Source organism: Melopsittacus undulatus, chromosome Z (genome assembly GCF_012275295.1).
Source record: "Melopsittacus undulatus isolate bMelUnd1 chromosome Z, bMelUnd1.mat.Z, whole genome shotgun sequence".
NCBI lineage: Eukaryota > Metazoa > Chordata > Aves > Psittaciformes > Psittaculidae > Melopsittacus > Melopsittacus undulatus.
The window spans coordinates 55,101,733-55,125,623 of record NC_047557.1 but is presented as its reverse complement, the minus strand read 5'-3'; the positions used below and the strand labels follow the sequence as shown (position 1 = coordinate 55,125,623).

Genomic DNA, 23,891 nt, shown 5'->3' with positions numbered 1-23,891 from the left:
TTGTTAACTTCTCTGTGACCAGGAATTTAACTGTCACAGGGCCAGAGGTTTCTGCATGAGGAGAATATATAGACAATGTAGATAATGATATTACATTTAGTCATGTGGAAGCAGAAAAGCTTGAACTACCCTCTAGGCTGACAAAACAGTATTTTGCGTATCATGCAAAGGTGTTGTCTAATACCTCTCTGTGCACGAAACACATTTGTCTGTATATACTGATAACCACAAAGCTTATTTTTGCCACTCAGCCTAAGACCCAGATCTTAAAAACGGCAACACCAATGCAGCCACTGAAAAGACAAGGTATTTTTTCATCTTCTGTATCTAACTTCCTTTACTGGTTCAGGTTTCCAAACAATTTCCACCAATCAAAAAAGAGTTTGTGGAACATTATATTTTGTTTTCCAGTCAAACTAACACTTGATTCTGTCCACATTTTCTCTTGCTATGTTTTGTTATTCGGGAGAATCTTCACTTTATGGTAGGTAAAGGTACTCATGTAGACAGTTTGATGGATGCACACATCTTCTTGTAATTATTTGGACTCCATTTTATACACAGAGATATTGGTAACATCCTCAGAGCTATGAAAGAAAACAATTCCCTTTGCAGTTATCAAACATGTCATGCCTATTTTATGTTTTTAATATGTTATCTACAAACACAATTTCATCTATTAAAATATATAAGTTTTTAAAATACTATTTATCAGAAGATTTCATAAAGATTCATGCAATAAATGCAGAACTTTCCACATATATTTTGCTCAGAACTCATATGCCTGGGGACCTCAGTTCTCACCTTCCTAAGCAACAGCTACTTAGGACCTATGTCTCAATGCAAATGAAGGCACAGGCACATACTGGCTTGCCAAAGGGCTTCCCTGTTGCTGGCAAGTGCTGTTCTCTAGCTGCTTGTAACTGCCTTGCTGCCAGAAGGAACATTGAACTGCAGTAATGTTTCTACCCTGAGGCACCTACCTGAGTGCAAAGTCAGTCACATTGCTTTAAACGAGGGAGACATGTTTTCTGTGCCACCGACTGTGAAGTCTCTACCAAAATGTACACCAGCACACTGCTGGCCCCACCACTTTTGTTTTAGAATTTTCTCCAGTTTGGTTCAGGTACAAAGTTCTTAAAAGCCTTCTTCTTTTTTTTTTCCTATTTACTTCTTATTTTCTTTTTTTTTTTTTTGATTGAACTCTTCTGCAATGCAGTCTAAGAACAGAGTATAAAATCTTCAATCATTATCAAAGAAATATTGAAGTCTTCTTTAAAGCATACAAATGTACTGCTGTTTTATGGCATGGCTTTCCAGCATAAATAAAGGGGGATTGTATGGGCTTGCTGTTTTCCCCCCTTAACTGTCCCTTTTACGTGTTTGGACAGTATATTCAACCAACCCATGTGATGATGAGAATGTGATAGCAGGTGAGATAATAGATGCCTGCTCCTGGTTTCTTGCAGGAGCCACCTGAAATGAGCTGGTGATCACGGTCTGATATGATATATGACATGCAGGTTCTGTCTAGCCAAAATGAAGATGAGATCCTAAAAGTACATTTGCAGAGATTATTTTCCTGGATACCATAAAACAATGTTCGTTATTTTTTAACAAGTACAGCAGATTTAAAGCAATAGAGTTTTCCTCTATTGTCATTCCAGTATAATCCTATTAAAAATTAATAATTAAGCAAATTTTATCTTCATTATTGTCTGGAATTCATCAAGGGTTGGATTTTCTTACCTACCTGACAGGCTTTCTTAACAGCTGTGAGTTCTTGTCTAACAGGAAAACAAAATTGCATTAGAAAGTGACTGTTTCCAACACATAATTTCACCACCATACAGAATATTGGACATTACAGGGTTTCTGCACCATACTGAACAATCAGTCATGGCTGGCCACATCTTCATTAGACCTGATGGATCTCACTAAGCAGAAATCACATTACTTTTAAGGTTTGTTTTAGAGTCTGTGTACCCCTTAGAGGAGACGTATTACAGCAGAGCTTCAAAACGAAGTGGCTGGTGGGTGACATGCAGCCCACAAACCTAATTCTGTGTTTTGTCATATGGTACCAGCACAGCAGGGGAATTAGCTTACAAGTTTTTATAAGGATTTATAAGTCCATCTTATAAGGTGGAGTGTCAATGAAGAGCTATTAATGACCACACGGTATGACTCAAGTGGGGGCCACTGTCAGAATTAAAAATAAACATTTTTACTTCTAAGCTATTTCACAAGCCATGATTGCATCTCATATTGTCACAATGTCTAATAATAATTAATCAGAAATAAGACATTTTTTAATAATAGAATATTTAATATGATTAAAAGCAAAGATGAGTATTCACTTTTTTGATAGTTTTTACTTTTCTTTTTTAAAGGACAAGTCAGAATCTTTGAAATCCTGTGGAGTGAGAGGAATGCTTGCCCTGTTACCATGTCTAGTCACCAGACCACACATTTTAGTTCAAGAACGCACATAAATTATACGACCCTTTCCTGCAGCTGCACAGAATAACAAAAATTGCTGCAAAGAATAATTTATTCTCTTTTCCATAGATTCTTACAAAGGACAATTAGCTGTATTTTTTTCCCCACCCAATAAGAAAACCTTGCTTTATATTCTTTTTTTTTTTTTAACAGAAACATCTAGCTCCCTAACACTTCCCTCTTTCACTTGAGTGATATGCTGTCGAACAAAGGAGTTTAGCCCCTTTGACCACCTAGGTAAAATTCAGATCTGAGCACTTCTGCTATACCATCTCATCCCTGTTTTTCTTGGATAAATCAAAATAACAATTTATGCATGTCTCTCTGCCCTGTCCTACACGCTGTGGATGACACCATACCTATTTTATGGGACTGCTCTGAAGCACTCCATGATTTAAAGTTGTTTCAGTCTTCCCATTTCACCATTCTGTGATGCCCAGAGGGCCCCTCAGAAATTCTGGTTACCATGTGCAGAAAACAGCAGTCACCTAGTCACCCAAAGTTTATTGTAGAGACCAGGCTGTACTTTTCCAGAACCCCATTAAATGCAATAAAACAGGACTTGCAAAGCCCAAAGGGAATTTAGATAGAAATTAATTCTGTTTTATAAAGGAGAGATGCCTTTTTTACAGGACATAAGAAAGCATGATGCTATTATTACAACTTCCATCTCCCTTCCTGAGCATTCAGGTGTCTTGTGGTATTATCATGGTCACAAATCTCAAAACCCTTCCTGTGCCAGTTATCTCAACATTCAAACCATGCCTTGATGACAGAGGGCTTGGGTGGCATGTCATGGGAAAGAATCACCTGTGATCCACTAGGAATGAGCAAATACCCCCTGCCCCACATGTAGAAGATATTCATTACTCTGTGTTAGCTGTAGAACACCATTATTTTTCTGGTTCTTCGTTATCATTGGTACCTCCCTGCAGAGCACCACAGAGAGTGTTGTATGGGACATGAACATAACAGTCATTTTCCAAAGTGGTGTGCAAGCAAGGTCAAAATTTTGTTATGTTAAATCAATACTTTAAGAGGGAAGAATGCATTCAACCTACTGAGACTATAAATGGGAGGAGCAAGGAGCAAAGTGCAGATGTATAATCTTAGCAGGGCTTTTTTGATTTTTAATGTCAGACTTATTATCACCATTTATTTGACGTGCGAAGAAATGAGTTTTATTAAAAGAAAATTCTTAAATACTTTGAGGCAGCAGTGAAGCTTATGAGTACCAGATACTAGCATTCACACTAAATTAAGAAGTGCAAAGACAAGAAGTCCCAGATGAGGAGACGAAACTGAAGATTTAGGCATATTAGTGACCAGCTTTCCACATGGAGATGTATAACAATCTTTACTCATGTGTACTGCCATCATTGCTCCAATTCACTTGTGGTGTTTCTTCCTGCAAAAGTTATTTTTTCTGAGGGGTTTTGATGGTGAAAGAAATCTTCTGTTGATTGTAACTGAGGCTCTCCATCTTAGCTTTGTATCTGCTCTCAGTTTAGGTCTCCGAGGGCAAATTTCTGGTACTTAACTAACCTCTTCTTACTAGAAGTGGATTACATCCTCTGTAGACCTCCTAGCAAAAGTCTTGAATGTGACTGTAGGCTATCCACAGGAGGAATGTCAAACATTATGACTAGCTCTGTTTTGTCAGCTCTTGTGATTTTATATCAAGTTTCACAACATCTCCTGTTTTTCTTAAACTTTAGTTGCAGGCTTATGAGACTACACGGAAATCTCCACTTCCATGTAAAAAAGGAAGCTCTGAATGCTTATGAATGAATGGAAAAGGTGGAAGTATGATCCAACTGTGGAAAAGAATGGGGGGGAAAAAGTATACAAAATACTGCAGTTTTTTCTATTGTCTCTATTTTACAAGTCAATTCTCCATTTCAGTTTGGAACCAACAAACAATCCTAATCTTCTATATAAACCAGCGAAGATGAACATCCCTCTTATATTGCACTGTAGATTCTGTGATCTCTTTTGCTCCCCCAAGTAGTGGTAATGTTATGACTCCACAGCTCCAGCTGGCCACTTTGATGTGCATCAAACTGTCAAAGGCAGATCATTTCCTCTAGATGACACTTTACTTTCTAAATTGATAATATCATTCCCATCAAGAGCTGATGTCAGTAACACGTTGTCATCAGGAAACAAGGATGATAACTTTAAAGCAATGGAGCTGCCAAGGAAGTGACTGAATACAAATTAAAACTTAACTCTTGCTCAGATATACATAATTTTCTTTTTCAAATGTCCATAGCCTTTCTACAACTCCTTTGCATCAGTTTACAATCTAAAGTTGCAGAAGACAGTAGTTCCTGCAGAGATTTTCCTCCCCTCCTATTTTTTATAACCATGAACTATTTTAAACTGTATTTATAATAGTGATCTTGCCAAGAATTTCCCTCGGGAATAATTTCCTGTAAAGTGTGATATGAGGAAAGATTCAGATTGAAATTGCTGTGAATGGTTCTCATCTAAAGCGTATCTTGTAGTTGATTCTCCAGAAACACAGTGGCCTGAAGAGACTAGATTACAGGGGGAAAAGTTACTGGCATTTAAGTACAAGAAGAATATATCCTATTTACCTTCTTTGAAAGGAAAACTGAAAGACAGAGTTTCAAATGCTGATAAGAGAAACATGAAGGTCAAGTTTTGAGTGGGAAAGATATGAGAAAAGAACTGAATTTCAGTCTTGGCATCTGTATAGACAGATATCAAATAGGACAAGGAAATGAGAAGCCTGGATGGGATGCAAAGATGGGTACATTTATGAGTTCCCTTTCCTTTAGGTTTCTAAAATGTTTTCTTAAAGTGTGGCAAACAGATGGGATCCACCCACCAGTTTATCATAGACATGTTCCCTACATTTAGAGGTCTGTAGACATTTAGAGGTTTATATTATGAAAATATAATCCATCGCATACAGAAACGGTAAGGGCAGCACACAAAAAAGTCTGTGTTTTCAAGAGTGCATCTTTCATTGTAACTCTTTCCTATTGTGCGCTGCATTCCCAGAATCCCAGAATCCCAAGGGTTGGAAGGGACCTCGAAAGATCATCTAGTCCAACCCCCCTACAAGAGCAGGGTAACCTAGAGTACATCACACAGGAACTTGTCCAGGTTGGCCTTGAATATCTCCAATGTAGGAGACTCCACAACCTCCCTGGACAACCTGTTCCAGTGCTCTGTCACTCTTACAGTAAAGAAGTTCTTCCTGACCTTCACATGGAGTCTCCTATGCTCCAGTTTACACCCATTCCTCCTTGTCCTACCACTGGATATCACTGAAAAAAGCCTAGCTCCATCATCCTGACACCCACCCTTTACATGTTTGTAAACACTGATGAGGTCACCCCTCAGTCTCCTCCAAGCTAAAGAGACCCAGCTCCCTCAGCCCCTCCTCATAAGGGAGGTGTTCCACTCCCTTAATCATCTTTGTGGCTCTGCGCTGGACTCTTTCAAGCAATTCCCTGTCCTCCTTGAACTGAGGGGCCCAGAACTGGATGCAATATTCCAGATGCGGCCTCACCAAGGCAGAGTAGAGGAGGAGGAGAACCTCTCTTGCCCTACTAACCACACCCTTTCTAATGCACCCTAGGATGCCATTTGCCTTCTTGGCCACAAGGGCACATTGCTGGCTCATGGTCATCCTCCTCTCCACCAGGACCCCCAGGTCCCTTTCCCCTTCACTCCTTTCCAGCAGGTCAACCCCCAGCCTGTACTGGTACATGGGGTTGTTCTTCCCCAGATGCAAGACTCTACACTTGCCCCTGAATTCTTCTGCAAATACGTTTGTGTTCTGCAGAAAACCTGCAAGCCAGGCAGGTCATGGGGAAAGAAAAGAAACATGACAAACAGTAAGAAGTGATATTACAAATGTCCAAGTAAACACAAATGGAGAATGAAACAGCAGCTGTACAAGTTTTCTCATCAAGGAGAAGGAGAAAACCTGTGAAGAGAAATGCAGCATTGTGCTGACAGTGGATTCTTCAGTAGTAAAGTATCTTTTGGCTATCATACATTGCTACTTGGTGTTTTCTATGGCACATCAAGATGGGCACTGTCTGATACCTAAATATAAGAACCTTTCATAAGCTCAGACCATCAGGACATATTTGTAAGACGTGACTTTACTTGTCTCTACTACAGCCAGTTGCCATGCTAGAGCACAGCATGGGATTGCTACATTGCTTAGTTCAAAGGCACACCAATGTCAGAAGAAGAAAGTTAAAATTATCTGACCATCAGTTTGATAATGAAACAAATACAAGTTCAGTCACATTCACAGTTTAATCTCTTGTGTGTGATATGTGAAGTAGAGGGCAAAAATTAAATCTGCATGTATTCATTAAAAAGGGAAAAGATTTAGAAATAGTTTTCTAGACAAACTGTTAACAGCATGTTCTGTTCCACATGGAGCATCTAGTGGGAATGGCAGCAATACTTCTATCTCCCACTTACGAGAAAGCCTCTGTAATGGAAAGCTATATAGAAACAAATCTTCTTTTCTAATACATTTTATGTAGCTTTTGCCAAATTAGAGCCTGCCATAATGATCTTTCCTGCAGTCCTGTGCTGAACAACTGTCATTCAGCAAACATATGCATACTAATAAAATATGACTCTTTTACAATTGGTTGTTGCAAGGATGCATCATGGTTGAGCAACTAGCTGGCTGACAGTCCTGGTAACTGGCCGTGGTGGAAAGGGCTCTCTTCTTTCCAGGACTCATGCTAGGAAACTGGCGCCAACACTTTTACATTTTCCTCTCTCAACCTTAATAGCCTTAAAAACCTCAGAATTTCCCACCACCTGTCCAAAATCACAGCTTGAAAGGCAGGGGCAAAAATGATCCATTCCACTGCTAGGATTTTGAAAATACATGCCACAGTTACATGATTTCTAATGACTTGGACAGAACAGTTCTGTTCAGCTGGAAGTATTTCCATCTATGCTTCTCCTTCCTAAAATAATTTTTTACTTACAGTGTAAATGATTTTTTCTTTCTAAGGGTTATTACTTGCCCAAGGACAGTATCTTTGGATGTGTCTGTAAGCTAAAATAGAAAGGGAGAGAAATCAAACTATGACCATAAGTGGTGTTGCTGCAGAAAAGGAAATGCAATCTATTTATCTCCTACGTCATGCTAGACTGCAAGGGATGTTCTTGTTTTGCTTCCCTAGAAATAAAGAAGCATGAGGTACTCACGGGGACAATGCTGTACTACATACTCTGTGTGATGGTCTATCAGCTTCTAAACTCTCTCTGGCTTATTGCAAAGATACTAACAAAACCTGCCCCTATGCCCTCCAAATTAGACCAGGCAATCCATAACAGTGATTGCAAACATGAGCAAAAGCTAGTACTGCCTAGTCAACAGGGCTGGATCCAGGTTCATACCCTGGCTTCAGATGCCTTTGTACTGGACTCAGCAAGCAACACAAATTCCTGTCCTAAGACACCTCTGAAGAGTCTCTAAAAGTTCATTATTGGTAAGGCTGCTTGCATACAGGAAGGCAGTAAAAAAGAAAACCAATGGTTTAATTGACTGCACACACTGTAGTCAAAGAATATATACAACACTGCTGAGGAGCAAAACTGCAGCACATGTTGCGAGATGAAGTTGCTTGATGTCAGCTAACTAAACTCCATGAAAGATCTAAAGAAGACACTCTGCCGAAGACCTTGCTGGCATGGCTTAAGGGAGTTAGTGGAAAGCTTCGGCCTCCAAAGGGTCAGAGCATCCTGCAGGGAAGACAGTCAAGACAAGACTCCTATGCTCACACAGGGTCTTCCTGCATCTGTAACAGAAGCAGATAGTGTAGGATGGGAAACTTTAACTGGAGCAGTGGGGTTCAGTGTGTAGCCTGCCAGTGTTGCATACGAAAGAGGTACCTACAGGGTTCAGCGCACTGAATGCCCTCATGTAAATCATTCCACCTTTCTGTGTTAATTTCTTATCTTCCCTGGTCTTTGTTTTGTTGGAAGTTGACTTAGGGCATGCATTCACTGTTGTGCTATCACAACTGGGTATAGACCTCAGCTGGTGCTGCTCTAATGTCAGTAATATGCAATAGAGATTTATCTTCTCCATTGCTGAAACAGAAAGAAAACAACCCTGAAACTATTCAGAAGCTGCATAATGGGATTTCCTTTACCTCCCTTGCAGTATCAGGTTTCCTCAAATGCTGGAGACAGAATAATAAAGCTCTTGGAAGCACTCATGCCCAAAGCCACAGGATCATAAAACGGCCCCGTCAGGTACTGGAAGGCTGCTAGGAGTTATCCAAGCAGCCTTCTCTTCTCCAGGCTCAACAGCTCAAATTTTCTCAGCCTGTCTTCATAAGGGAGGGTGCTTGAGCCCTCTGGTCACCCTTGTGGCCCTCCTCTGGACTTGTTCCAACAGTTCCATGTCCTTCCTATGTTGACGGCACCAGAACTGCACACAATACTCCAAGTGAGGTGTCATGAGAGCAGAGTAGAGGGGCAGGATCATCTCCTTTGACCTGCTGGTCACACTCCTTTCAATGCAGCCCAGGATAGGGTTGGCTTTCTGAGCTGTGAGCACACACTGAAGCCAGCTCATGTTAAGTTTCTCATTGACCAACACCCCCAAGTCCTTCTCCTCAGGCTGCTCTGAATCTCTTTTCTGTACAACCTGTAGCTGTGCCTGGGATTGCCTCAGCCCAGGTGCCCTGCACTTGTCATAGTTATACTTCATGAGGCTGGCATCAGCCCACCTCACAAGTGTGTCAAGGTCCCTCTGGATGGCATTCCTTCCCTCTAGCGTATCAACTAAAGCACACAGCTTGGTGTCTGGCATATTTTCTGAGGGTGTATCAATCCAATTGTCCATGTCACTGACAAAGATGTTGAGCAGGATCGGTCCCAATATTGAACCTTGAGAGATACCACTCATTATTGGTCTGCAGTTGGACATTGAGCCGTTGACCATAACTCTCTCTGTGCAACCATCGAGCCAATTCTTCATCCACCAGGTGGTCCATTCATCAAATTTACGTGTCTCTAGACAACGATGCCATGCAAGACAGTGTCAAACGCTTTGCACAACTCCAGGTAGATGGCATCAACTGCTCTGCCCCTATCCATCAGTTCTGTAGCTCCATCATAGAAGGCCACCAAATTGGTCAGGCAGGATTTGCCCTTAGTGAAGCCATGTTGGCTGTCACCAATCACTGTTTTTCATGTGCCCTAGCATGCTTTCCAGGATAATCTTTTCCATGATCTTGCCAGACACAGAGGTGAGATTGGCTGGTCTGCAGTTCCCTGGGTGTTCCACTTTCCTCTTTTTAAAAATGGGGATGATAAGTCCTAACTTAAAAGCACTACATAGTTTTGATTTAGATGGCTTTTATATTGTTTATGCGCAACAGTATCACAATCTACATTTGTTGCATCAGAAGGAAAGATGGAGACACAGATTTAGGTGGCATGAAAAATCCTACAGAACGATTAGGTGACAAAACTGAAGCTACATCTGTTATAGAGGGGGATTTCATTCTTTGGGTTTTTTTTCATGACCACTGGTGCAGTCTCCAACGGTGTGAACTCTGTTACTTACTACTGAATAGATTAGGTTTCTCTTCTTCCTTTTATCTATGTTTCATGGGAGAAAAACAAACAAATGAATGTTGATTGATTGAATTTTAGATGCACAAAGACCGATGGTGTTAAAAGGGTAAGTAGGCTGCAATTTTCCTCTATCACGAACTGTGTGCCATTGTTCAATTTACTACTTGTGAAACTGGTCACCTGCCTCAAGAAAAAGTATTTTCCCCTATAAAGTGCTCTGTCTCTTCAAACTAAAGCATTTCAATAAACACTTGATTTGCCACAATGAAAATTTGCATTGGATGTCTAGCAGATGCAAAACCCACACACACTGAAATTTCACGCCTTTCACATCAATACAAGAGGCATTCTGGATATAAGGATTACACAAAGACCTATTTTCTGAAAAATGCAGGCTTTAAAGATATCCCATATAATGAGTGTTAAGAGTTAGTGGATACTTCTGATACTCCTGCTCTTACTCATGTGTTGAGAAAAAATGGGGATGTAGCTATTCCTCATCAGAGCAATGGAAAATAAATAAATAAATAAATAAAAGATAAAAGATTGTGATAATGGTTGTTTGGAAAAAATGTCCGAATAAGGACACTAAGGAGAACAATAAACAACTCAATTGCCTCCTTTCTGAAAGAGAAGTTTAGATGTCACACTGAGTTTACTGAGTAAGGCCCTCTGGCATGTGTTTTTGCGTCAAATGGGAAGTTAATGGATGCCATACACCACAGCACTGTGCAGAGGCAGCTGTGCTCATCCTAACTGCTCTGTGCTGAACTTGGAACAAGTTATAGTCTTGCTTCCATTACCTTTGATATCTATTGTACATCCACTTCAATAAACATCTCATTTGCTGCAATGAGGACTTGTTCTGCTTACCTAGCAGACCCAAAAGCCAGATGTGCATCTTTGGACAGATGTAGGTACTTCAGTGTATGATTTAGACATGCCCTAAAGGATGGTAATTATTCTTCTGGTGCGTTTTAGCGAAGGAAAACATTTTCAACATTTTGTAAATGGAATATGCTATGATAACCTTTGGGAGACAGTACAACTTGAATTGCTGGATTCCATTTACACAGTCACTTTTCAGAAAGTGATGCACTTCACAGTAAAATAATACCAACTCTTGGATCAACCAAAACTATTGCTGATTTTTCTCAAATAGCCCAAATAGCTTTTTTAACATATTTTTTCTTTTCAATAAGGAGCCAAATTGGTCTAGGAAGAAGGAGTTGTTGTTAAATCACAATCCAACGTGACAAGTCTAACAATTCTAACAAGTTTTAAACAAACTTGGGAAGTAGTTTCTGCTATAACACAGCAGTAAAAGGTTGTTGTCAGCTTCACCACCTTTGCACTCTATTAAGTACACAACATTTGCAATTCTGGGTTGCACATGGAAACATACATTGCTTCAGCAATATATCCAACAAGCAAAACATGTTGTTTATTGTTCATGGTTTAAGTGGAGCCCTCTCTGATCAGTTTCTTAAACATGATGTGAACTGTCCTAAGACAAAAATAGAGAATGGCAAATTCCTAAGTCTGTGCTATATGCATGCTGAAAGGCTTTCTGCACATAGAGATCAAAATGCAGCCACAGAGATATCACCTGCCTGGAGCTAAGTTTCCTAGAAGCCTTCAAGAATTAATTCGCCCTACAAATCATGAGTGATTCATTTTCCAGCACCCAAACATGTGCTAAGGACCTGCTCCAAAATTTCAGTGAAGTTTTGCACCTCAAAACCAGGTTAGGTTGGACAAAAACAATTGACAGTGCTGTCTTAATCTGTTTCTGCTAGCACTATTTCATGCTAGCTGAAGGGCAGGGGCCTCATCCCGTTTGATTTTAGGCTAGAGCATTAGGGGAATTTCAGCTTGCTCAGCCTTCAGTTTCACACCTTCTAAGATCAACCAAGAAATCATGAACATGATTTCCCTGGAAAACTCTCTTTTTCACCCGCATTCACAGAGCCTTCCAGTGAAGCCCAGGTTACAGATATTGTGACCGTGCTGCATCATCTGACGAAGGTTAGTGAAACCCTGTCTAGAACTGAAATAAGGTCATAACTTTGGTACAGGTTGCCACTGTGACAGTTTATTGCTAGTCACAGTCTTGCTTCAGTTCTCCAGACACTTTTGTACTTGCTAATTTCACCTAGACAGACACGTGATCAATGCAAGAATGCCAATGAAAAGCCAGGTCTACTGTCTTCTCCTGAAACCTCCTCCAGCTCAGTGCCACTTGGAGCCAAAAAGTTGACTGATGCAACAAGTCCTGCAGGTGTGGCTTTGTGGCTGGTGCCACAGCAGTTTTGAGAAGCACACAGCCTGATACCACTTCAGCCTTCAGTGGCACATGGCTGGAGTTTGGTTAAACCACTCTTCAATCCATACAGATTGTGACATACATAACAAGGGCCATCTGATTTTTTTGGACCTTGCCATCTTGCAACCAACAATATGGCAAGACTAAAAATGGCACCTTTGACTTGTTCACAATCACATGGTCAATGCTATCCACATCAAAGCAGATTGGATTGATTGCACTGCAGAACATGTGTTTTCAAAGTAACAGAGACCAAAGATTGCTTTTGTTGCCTTATGTGTCTAAGCAAGGGTGGCGCTTTGCCCTACAATATCACAGACCAACAAAAAAGTAGAAACTTGGACACCAAAATGCCTGTCTTGTAACCTTGTACCTACTGTTCAGGACTGATTTAAGGGGCTGTGAGTTCTCAGGGAATGGTGCAACATTCTTTCAAGAGACAGAGGCCAAAGACAGAGGGAAATGCTTCCTAGTGCCCTGAGTTTTGTGAGAGAGTGATAGAGGGAAACTCATACAAGATCTCTCCAGCTCAGCAGTGCTGTCCATACCCTTCTTCTCAGTAGTGCAATAACCTTTAAAAGACTCTGTCTCCTTAATTATGAATTATTAGACTGTTATAAAAGCCCAGAAAAAAATGCATCATTAATGTAAAGAGTTGTCTATATTGGAAACTTTATTGATTCTGGAACAATGCCTCTGTGGGACATTTAGTCCTGCGAATTGCCGAGAAATTCACAGAGGATGTCTGCATTGCTCAGTGTCACATTAATCTCATCAAAACCTTCACTTAGCATGGTGTGGAATGCCACACGTGGTAAGGACAAAAATACTTGTAAACCACTTACAGTCTATTGTTTTTCCTCTGAAGATCAGGAAGCTGATAATAAAAAGCATGAAAAGTATGAACAAGTCTCTATTTCACAGATGAGTTTCAGATATTGTATATGGATTCCAGTCTAAGTTTTGTAGTTTTGAAACTTCAGCAACAAGTACAAATTTAGCACAAGGAACTGATATTTCTCAGTGTCTTACTGATAGAAGGACACAGTTCTTAAAGATGTTACGTTTATGTTGTTCTTGATTTCATTTAAGAATTGGAGATTTTATTTTTTTGTGGCTGATTAGAAGTTACTTCCTTAACTAGTACATTTCACTAAGTTCACCATGATGCCGAAAAGAGTTTGTGTACATTCCCAATTCAGCGGTTATGCCTACCACAAGGAGTGGGCTTAAAGATGTATCTTAAAATGCCAGAAAATGAAGTAGGCTTCTGCAGGAGCCTACTTCTCTAAAGTGCAGAAAGTGTTTCCATATGCTTATATTTATTAAGAACAAATACATTACTATCAACTGAGACTTACTTTTTATGTCAATGTAGATAGGAATTCAAAATAGGTAAGGGATTGACTCCCAAATACTATACTATCTTCACAGAACTGCTGGAACTTGCCAACACGTTGAGGACAGTAATAATGTACCAAAGCCAGCGTATAAGACAATCCAGCCCCCTGTGCTGCAGTTATCGTAAATTTAGTGACACCTTGGATGCCAAATGCTTACACCAAAGAGGAAACAGCTGGATGACTAGAGGGCCTTTAAAAACCCATGGATGTCAGCAGTTTTTCCAAGTACCTGACACCTGGTGCAGCGCTGACCTGTTGTTCCACAAGAGGCGCAAAAGTGTGTGTGTGCGTGCGTGTGCATGTGTGCATGTGCATGTGTACATGTACTCCAACCCCTTCCCCCCGTGAATGCCACTAGGAAAGCCCTGTCAGGTCTGACACTGGCACTGCAGCATGCAGCATTCTGCTGGTTAATAGCTAGGGGCTTGCATTTAGCACTGCTATCCGCTCTGCTCCCAAGTAACCTCAGCTCTGCACTCTCTCCTGCTGCAGCCATAAAGAAACTGCAGCTCTGTTACTTTCTGCAGCAAGCATTACAGGCTGCTCAACTCTTCCTCCTCTAGCAGTAAATCACACAGTAACCTGGCACCTAATTTCTGTCTCCAACTTTCAACCTCTAAAGAGGTACTCCTTAGCCATTGCCTGCCCTGGTTACTTCCTTCTACTGCAGTGCTGCAGTCCTCTGCATGGCAAATGAACATGGCTGAAGCAGAGGAGCTGACAATGGCATGTCCCCCAAAGGCTGGCAAACACCTTTTATTTAGCCTTTTGCTGGAAAACTGAGGGCTTTGTTTCAAGGTATGTATTTTCTGAAATCTGAGCTCACCTCTGCTGTCCCAAATCTTCAGCTGATCATCAGCGACTGCTATTATTAGACATTGCAGAGGGGCTGAGCCCCACCCTGCTAACTGTTGTCTGTGGATCCTGTCAAATGATGCTGGCAGCTCAAATTAAAATAATCAGAGCACTGCCTAAATTAACAAGCTGAGCTCTGTACTGTCTGGAAAGGGCAGCAGCTCATAGATGGGAGTAGGTCTGTCTCCTTCTAAAAAGAGCTCCCCAAACTGCACTGGTTGTTGGCTTTTTTTTGTGCACAGAGACCATTTGTTTTTACTGGCAAAGAGGAATAAAGCTTTACACACCTCCAGTGCCTAACCTCACTGCAAGTCAGCGAAGTAACAAAAAGCATCTGTGTGTCAAGAGCTACACAGTTCTGGTGTGCAATTGCCAAAAGACCATACCCATTTCACTGCCACTTGTCAAGTGATGTTAACCCTTGCAAGCATGTGACTTTCTTAGACCAGAATTTGCAACAGAAAAGGCTTTTATACAGTAGGGAAATTAGGCCCAGAGGGACATGTAGCATCCCTCATCTCCTGAGGCATCCTCAGTCCAAACAGTGCCTCAGCACATACAGGCTCAGCAGGTGCTCATGTGCCATTTGAGAGAGGGCAAGGTTTAAGATGACATTTCAACACCACCCTACTTCAGTAAGGAAGCATGGGATTGGATTCATGGCTGTGTTGGGTTTGCTCAGTGAAGCAGGCAAACAAATCTGTTACACAAACTTCATTTCCCTGGTCAACAAACAAATACACTGAAATCTTTGACATGTTCCTCAGGACCCACTTCACAAAGAAGACTGGTGAGGCTCCTCGTAATTTACTACACATGTACAGTCCAGTGCTTTCAAAACCACACTGCAGACCAACCACCTTGCTGGTGACCGTACTTTGCAAAGTATTCAGCTGATGAAAGAATACACTTCATTCCGTGCAAGAATAAAAAAGTATGTGTAAAGTGGGTAAGGAATTAGATACAAAGAGTGATTTCTGCAAGAGCATGAGTGCTTGAGGAGAGACTGAGCATCACTGTGCATGGCCTTCCAGCCCCATCCCACTCTCATCCCAGGTACCCAGCTATCCATCACTTTTAGCATGGCATGTAAATCTCATACTCTCACCTCTGACTTCCCATGAACACCTATGCCACTGTTACCATGGCTTGTGACATCTGTTCTTAAAGTTGTATACCAGGCTAGAGCTGTTTAATAGTTTCAAAAACAATAAAAACTTCACAACTGTTTTACTTTATGAGAGACTTAACAACAGTAACAACAAAATCACAAAAACTTTTCACTTATTTTCACCTTCTTTTGCAAAATGTAATTTGAAAGGCACAAAATGAAATCCAGTATCTCGGATGCTTGTCTGTGCTCAAGAGATGTTGGTGATGTGTTAAGGGCTAGGAATGTGCTGTGGAAACAATTCTAAATTTAAACAGTTGAGTTTGGGTAAGTCTGGAGACTGTTTAGAAATTTCTCAAAAGCAAGTGGGTTTCTGGTTTCTATTTGTTCCTAGTTTTCACTTATACCTTGACAGTAATATTTTTTCATCCTATTTCCGCTTCTTTTGCTGTCACGTAAACATTCCTAGAACAAAAATACACATAAAACCTGAAATGGTAGTTTTAGTTTTCAAGCATTATAGTCATATTTCCTTGGCTTCTGGCTTAGAATGGGCAAAAGCTATAGCATTTCTTCCACAATGCATGAACTCCCAGTGGTTTCTGCGCTCCAGAAGTAACGACAAGGTACCATTGTGCTCTGACGGGTTTCTCCGTGCAAGGTCTGCCATGAAGCTGACTCATGGTATTGCTGCAGTCCAGGCTAGGGCTGCAGATTTGTGTGCAGGGCACCTTCTCTTCATCATTTATGAAAAATGCAAACATAACACTTCCTCTCTCATGGCTCATTTCCACTGTGGTTCACAGGAACCTCATGGGCTCATATCGTGTTCACAATATAGATCTCACTTAGATTTAGTTTGTGATAACCCCTAGTTTACACATAATAAACCCATTCGTGGAAATATTTGCAGCAGGATACAGACTCTTCCTAACCACACCAGGTCTTTGTCCCCTTATAGTACTCTGGAAATCTGTTTAGGTCTCATTAGCCCTCAAGTTTTTTCACCTTGGAATTTAGAAGGGGGACAGTCACAACTACAGGAGAATTTTCTATTTCAGGTACTTGAATGTTAGGACTGCTGAGAAATGAGATGGCAGAGCAATGATTGTGAATAATCATAGCCACTGCAATACAATATTTGCAATAGCAAATATGCAATTGCTAACATGATAATGAGGAAAAATTGGAATGGGAAAATCAGATTAAACTATATAGCAGCAATATTCAAATGAGCTTCATGATGAATTGCAAGAGGGGTTTCCTTTAGTTCTGGAGCTTGGTAGAGCACTTAAAGACATGGTTAACCCAAGAATGTTTGAATACACAGGGTGGCTGCACTGCATCAGACCATTTGGCCAAGCCTCATTCTAGTACAGTGCTAAAGCAGAAGACCTCAGGAGCACAGCAAGTACTAAAAACCTGCAAAACTTCTCTGCCAGCCTCTAGCAATTTGCAACTTAAAACCTACTCTAATAGGAAAGTCCTTCATAGATTGCAGTTCCATGAGCATACCTGGGTTCTCCTTATGCCCACGTGCACTCTGAGCAGCTACCACATCCTGGAGAGAGTGGCTGTATAGCTTAACTCATTTTAGGAAGAATATCTCATTGGGTTTGTTTTGTTCACAACTGCTACCTTTAGACACCTACTATATCTTGTGCCAAAAGCTGTGACTAGTATTTCCTTATCATCTTTTTTCATAACACTCATGACCTTATAGAATTTTGCAGATTCTTCTCACTCACCTATTTTCCAAGTGTTGAAGCCCAAGCTGCTTGCTCTTTCCATGTCATGCTTCCTTTTTAGGTCTGAAAACAACTGAGTTCAGACCTGAGTTCATGTGCTTAACTCTAAGAGCAAAAATATTACTTCTTAAAAAAAGGCATAGGAAACTAGTGTATTGAGCCACCACAGCAAGAGTAAACTGCTGATTAACTAAATTTGCCACATATTTCTATGTGATCCCCAACATCAGATATTATGTTTTTCATGAACAGTGTTCTTTGGAAGGATTCACAAAAATGCAGAGAAGTGTTACAGTAAATGACCCTGGATGCAAAATCTACTAGTCATAAGTTCTGATTTTGTGGGGTAACAGAGAACAGGTGAATGGGTGAAAAAAAAAATAAATTGGCTTGTCTGTTAAAAAATTTTCTGAAATTTATATGCACCACATGATGTTCACTGCAGTAGCTGAGTTTCCAACCCAGAAACGTAGAATGCCTAAGTTGCTAGCAACTGTGATACTGAAACTAGATCAGTATTATCTTTCCAAAGCTAAGATGCAGATTTGGTCTAATAAGATTGAAAAATTATTGATTTTTTATTATTATTGAATTTTTCAATGAAATTAAGATTTAAAAAATAATGCATTTTTAAACAAAAAATAACTGAAAAATTAGTGCAGTTCTATATGTAAACTCTAAAACCTAACCTCTTATGTGAAACTAATCTCTGCAAAATCAAGACCCACTCCTCATCCCTGTTGAATTATCTCCCATACTAGTTCTAGCCACCTGCAAAAGGTGGCATTGATCAGACTGCAGAGCTTTCTTCTATGGTGCTGGTCCCATGCTCCCTTATATTTGGATGCAGAATCCTGCTTTTGCCTCTCTTAACACCAGCTGTATACAGGTGTGAAGGACCTCTTTAAATAGAAGACCTCACTTATCAAATAATCCAACTCGTTCAGCAGGACTGATTTTTGCTTTTGTATTTACTCCTTCCACCACTCTATGTGTTGCCTGCACTCTATCAATTTTTCATTTACATCAAAGTACCAATAAAGAACACATTCAAGCCTTGAAAAGCTGCTTCCTATAAGCCCTCCCCAGCCTTTGTTCTCAAGGAACAAGGCTCTGTTCAGTTATCTCTCTCACTAACAGAAACTTTGTGAGACCTTTCAGTCAGCCAGTCCTTAACCCATCTGTGGCAGCCTTCTCTGATACAGGAGAGGGCTATTTTGAAACAATAGTGTCCTGCCATGCTGAGTAAAAAACCTGATGACACTTCAGTAATGTAGATCTAGCTCAATAAACTCATAATCTCATAGAAAAAGCAAGAATGTCCTTGTCCAACAGGAAGCATCTTTTACATGACTACTTGAATGTCAATAATTATTTTTCTTTAATGTTTCACTGAACTAGTGCTCTCAGACCTGGGCACTAGTAAGCAGTAACCTTTTTACTTGCTAAGAAATCAGTATGTTTTAAGAGCTTCTTCCTTTCATCTGTAGGCTGGATATATCTTTAACCCAAAAGACTCCTCCAGCTCCTGCACTGGTGGTTGCTCTAGTGGATGATTTCTCCTCAGTGCTTTCCCTATGCAATTGCCTTTAATTTACCTGATTTATGGATAACACATATTCACTGAGTCATATTCTCATTTGTATCCCAGATGCACCAATACATACTCAACGCCTCCGCTTCCCAACTATGACTCCTAGCTAAGTGACAGAAAATATTTACATTTCATAAATGCTTGTCTGTGTATCTGGCAGTGATCTCTGCAGTCATAGAGAAGGCCATATAACAAATGTGGAGCCACACAGTTTACTTATCCAAAATGTGATAAATTAGCTCAGCTCACCTGTCCTTTGGCCATAAAGCCCACATCCTCCAGGACTATTAGCATTCCAAACTTCTGAGCAACTCACAGCAGGCATATTTTTTAAAGCCACAAAAATGTTTCCTTTTTCACCCAAAATCTTACCCACCACTCCCCTTCAGGAAAAAAAGCAAATGCAAGCACTGTATATACTGTACATACTATAGAAACAAGCTCGGCAGGCAGACAGCTTCCAACCTCCTCTTTCAACCTCTTGCTTGCCTCCTGCAGGGCATCTTCCCCATCATTCAGAGTGGGCACCATTGGTTCTGTTAGTGTTAGAGCAGCAGATCGATGCTGTGGTGATTTAGGATGAGGCTCAAACAGATGTTAAGAGCAGTGTGGAATTACAGAAAGACTTAACAGTATCTGTCTGTGCACACATGACACCCAACTGGGGAGATGTGATGTGACCTCTACTCAAGGAAGGATCAGAAAAACAGTCACTCCTGGCTACCACAGGTCCTCCCCGAAACACAAGTTTTTGTTTTCCTTCCCAGCAGGGAGAGTTGTGTTCCACTTTTTTGTAGCTTACATCTCCCCACTTCCAGAACAGACCCTCCATAGTGCTTTTAGTCTTATAGTAATTCTGTGAATTTTAGGAACTTCAGAAACACAAGAAAGTAAAATCACAGCTTAAGAACGTACTATGGAATTAGAAACATATATACTTGAAGATTCTCTTTTTTTGAATAACACATCCTATTTTTTAAAGACTTAGCTGTTTCTTGCTCTGGTAAACTATAATAGCATCCAAGTTCCTCTCAGTATTGGATGCATCCCTAACAGCTCTCTGGACAAGGGCAAAGTCCATTATTCACAGTTTATGGATGGAAAATGAATGCACAGAGAGGCTAAATACTTGCTGCTGACAAAACAAGTGGTTAAGTCATGTTCACCAAGGTTGAGATTAATGTTGTAACAGTTAGACCTCTTTTTTCCTCTTCCCATGACACTTGACTCTGTGCCAGACAGCCATATATTAAAACTGTGATTAGTCAGAGTAGCAAAGTACAAAATCAAACTCTTCAAAAGGAGTCAGCCTTCTGGTGTAAATATTCATATTTCCATGTTAGGATTTTGTTTCCCTTAAATACTCAGCAATACACATGTAAAATTTACTCTGTCTTGTTGGCAAGCTCATTTGCCATGGTGATTATGGAAGTAAGCACAAACATACAGGGAACAGTGTGCTTAAGTTCCAACAGTAAGTGGATTTCTTTCTATATGCCTAGCATTTAACCAGCTTGACTGAAGAGTGCTGGGGTAAGCTTCTGCTCATCTGAAATACTGCAGCTTGTTAAAATAGAGGAAACATTGAGCCGAACTAAAATGCCACCTTTCCCTTCTTCTAAGAAAGGCCATGAAACTTCTGAGAATTTGTCTTATTTTGTGCCACTAACCAGTGGCACAAGAGAAATGCTTAACTTGTGTCATGTCATTCATCCTGATGGAGCAAAGCTTACACTAGAAATAAACACCTTTGCATTCTGACAAATATCTGTAGCAGCCCAAGCACTGGAAAAAAGTTACCTAACAAGTTTATAGAGAAAACTTCTTGCTCTGTGGAGTGGGTAAGCAAACAAGTCAGTTCATGGGCCTACATTCAAGCTTACAGTAAGGCTAAATACTTCTAATGCTGAAATAAAATCCTTTCAATGTAATTCACTGCATACGTTGCTGTACTATGCTTTATTTGCCAGAAATAGAAGCCTAAAGAGAAATATAGAAAATGAAGACCCAGATTCCCAAGGCCCTCTCTCATACCAGCACCAACCTGCTGTAAAAAGTTGTGATATACTAGATGATAATTCTACACACCAATGGCCTCACTAGTGTGAAATGGAAGCACCACAAGCAGAACATCTGATTTACTTTTGTGAAAGCATTAGGCACATTATGTGGAGTGAAAGTTGGTATGCCTCTTGGTTTTCAGTTATATAGTGTTCAAAAGAAGTACTAATAATATAAACCACTTATTTTAATGTGTAGACGGAAGTTTTTCAGAGCTTTTCAAGACAGCAATGCATGAAGCAGCTCTGCAGTATAGTTCGGCCATACAGGAGTCCCAAACCAGAGGCAGTAGTGAGGGCTGCTTCTGGGAGAATGTTTCTGCTGCTTCCATTTGGAGATTAATTTGGCAATGCTTATGCTGACAGAAAACTATGAACCAGCTTAAAAATATGCATCTACTTTCCACTACCTGAAAACTAAATAGATATAGCCTCCCGCCCATATCAAATGATACCATTTGCTTTTTTTCACTAAGTATTTCAGAGGAGGAAAAAATCACAGTCTATTTATTTTACATCTGGTTATTTTAAATTTCTATGGACTTATTAGCCGGATAACAAACTTAAAGAAAGCAGCTTGGAACAGCAGCAGCAGCCATTTCTCTTACTACAAAGCAAATCTGCAGTCTCTGCTGGATACAGTAAAACAGCATCTGTTGATCACTGGGGGAACCACAAAAGGGAACGTGAAATCCATGTGGGCTCTGCCATCTTCTGTCATTTCCCTTCAGACCTCCAGGTGTGCAGTCCCCAGCACAGGCCGTGCCATTCAGCTGAGACCGGCACAGCTGCATCAGATCTCAGCCACGGGGAAGAAGAAGAGCTGGGTGTCACTTGAACAAGGGCAGGCTGTGTGGGGCTGGCAGACTGGCAGTGCCCACGGAAACACAGGCCTTTTGACACAGCGCCTGTGCCATGCTGAAAGATGAGCTGGCAATTTCTGCGTGCGGGGATGATGGTGGTGATGATGGTGGTTTTTAAACACCCAGACTCAATCCTCACTAGGTGTCACTGCCCACGTTCCTCTGAGGGCTGCACCAGCTCAACTCATGGCTTACTCAAATTATGGTACTAAATGTGGAAACAGAAGTTTTAACTAAAATGGGTTACAATACTGCCTAGACTTTATCCATGGTAGGATGTAACTTGCCAGGGAATTTGGTTGAAAGCATGTGCTCAGCTATTAAGCTGAGGTGACAGTTTACCTAATAGACAAAATAATTACACGATTCTGATAATTCTGTTCATATTGTTTCAAAAATTCGTAATACCACAATTATTTTCTGCAGTAAAAAGCCATCCTGCTGCAGATTTTATTTAACTTCTTAATCAGCTAAGATAAAGCTCCCACTGCGAGAAAATATCTTTTCAGCAGAGTACTGATTTTCTCTTGCAATCTCCCATCCTCCCCACTTATTCCTTCTTTTCTTCTCCATCATCAATCTTTTAAATGTGCCACTGTGCTTTCACATTTTTCTTTCCGCACGTGTCAGCTGAATGCTCTTCCTCAGAGCCCTCTCCGCCAAATCCTGCAAAGCAGACTTTAACCACTCGTTTCCCGAACAGGGAACTCCACGCACAACTTTGCAGAAGCCAGGCTCTCAAGGCACTTCCCAGACACCCTGCTGGAATCCCTGCTTCCCTCCACAACCTACCGCTATGGACAAAAGAGCAAGAAAATGAAACTGACTTACTGCTATAGCTTGGAGCCTTTCCTTGTGCAACTCCGCTTCCGCCATCCTGGAGAGAAGGACACGGGAGGAGAGAGAGGGAGACGGGTGGTGGTGTGCGGGTGAAAAAAACAACGGCAAACAAAACCAAAACAGAGCACACAGTGCAGTCACCGGGGGGAAACTGGAGTAATTGCAAAGAAAGCCGAGCTCCTGTAGTAGTAATCAGCCACTTTTGGAGGCACTGCAGGCAGGCTCACGGTGCGATCATTTTAGTCACTGGAACAGTGCCTGACTCGCTGCCTGTCTCCCAGCTGTATTGCTGACTGCATTTCATTGCCGCTTCTGTGTGCTAGTGCTGTCACACAAGCCATGTATGCACTCTCCCAGCAGCTGAGTGCAGAGATAGCTTGCATGGCTATAATTTTTTGCGTTGACGTCTCAGCTCATTTGCTCCTCCTATGGGGTGCTGGGTCACGACAGGAGCTCAGCATCAGTAGCATTCACAGTAGTCCAAACCTGCGGCAAAGGAGGCAGACAGCTGTGCCATAGCATGTCCTTAGCGGGCAGTGCGGCAGGGAGGGGAGGACGGTGGCACATGGTGCAGTGAGCAGGGGCTGCGGCAGGCAGGCAGGCAGGCGGCTGCAGCTCTCAGCTGAAGCAGGTTTGGCTACGGAAGGCACAGGAAAGGCACTAGCCGTGGGGGAACAGCACAGCCGCTCATGAATGCAGTGGTACTATCGCACGCTGCAAAAGGCAGCTGCTGCTGCAACGACAGTCTGTAAGAGCAGCAGTGAAGAGCATGTGTATGGGAAGGAAGAGGGAAAGTGTCCATGCACTCTGCACGTGCTTTGCACATTTAAGCATTGTATTGTCACTTGCAAGTGACAAAGCTGTATGTACAAATGGTCTGACTGAAGAACCCAGGTGTATTATAAATAGGGGAGGAGGCAGGTGAGGAAGGGAGAGGAGGCCTGATACAGTATTGTGACAGTACCCTTGATCCTTGAT

The 23,891-nt window shown here is 41.2% G+C and overlaps 1 protein-coding gene across 1 annotated transcript in view; it reads right to left on the bottom strand.

Annotated features, from left to right (window-relative positions):
* LOC101875239 (paralemmin-2) overlaps positions 1-23,271 on the bottom strand; it is a 131,373-nt gene extending 108,102 nt beyond the window's left edge. The window contains exon 1 of the mRNA XM_005154861.3: positions 22,905-23,271. Within this exon, the coding sequence (XP_005154918.2) occupies positions 22,905-22,949 (45 nt within the window). The 5' untranslated portion in view covers positions 22,950-23,271. The remainder of the gene's footprint in view (positions 1-22,904) is intronic.
* Positions 23,272-23,891: the final 620 nt, after the last annotated feature.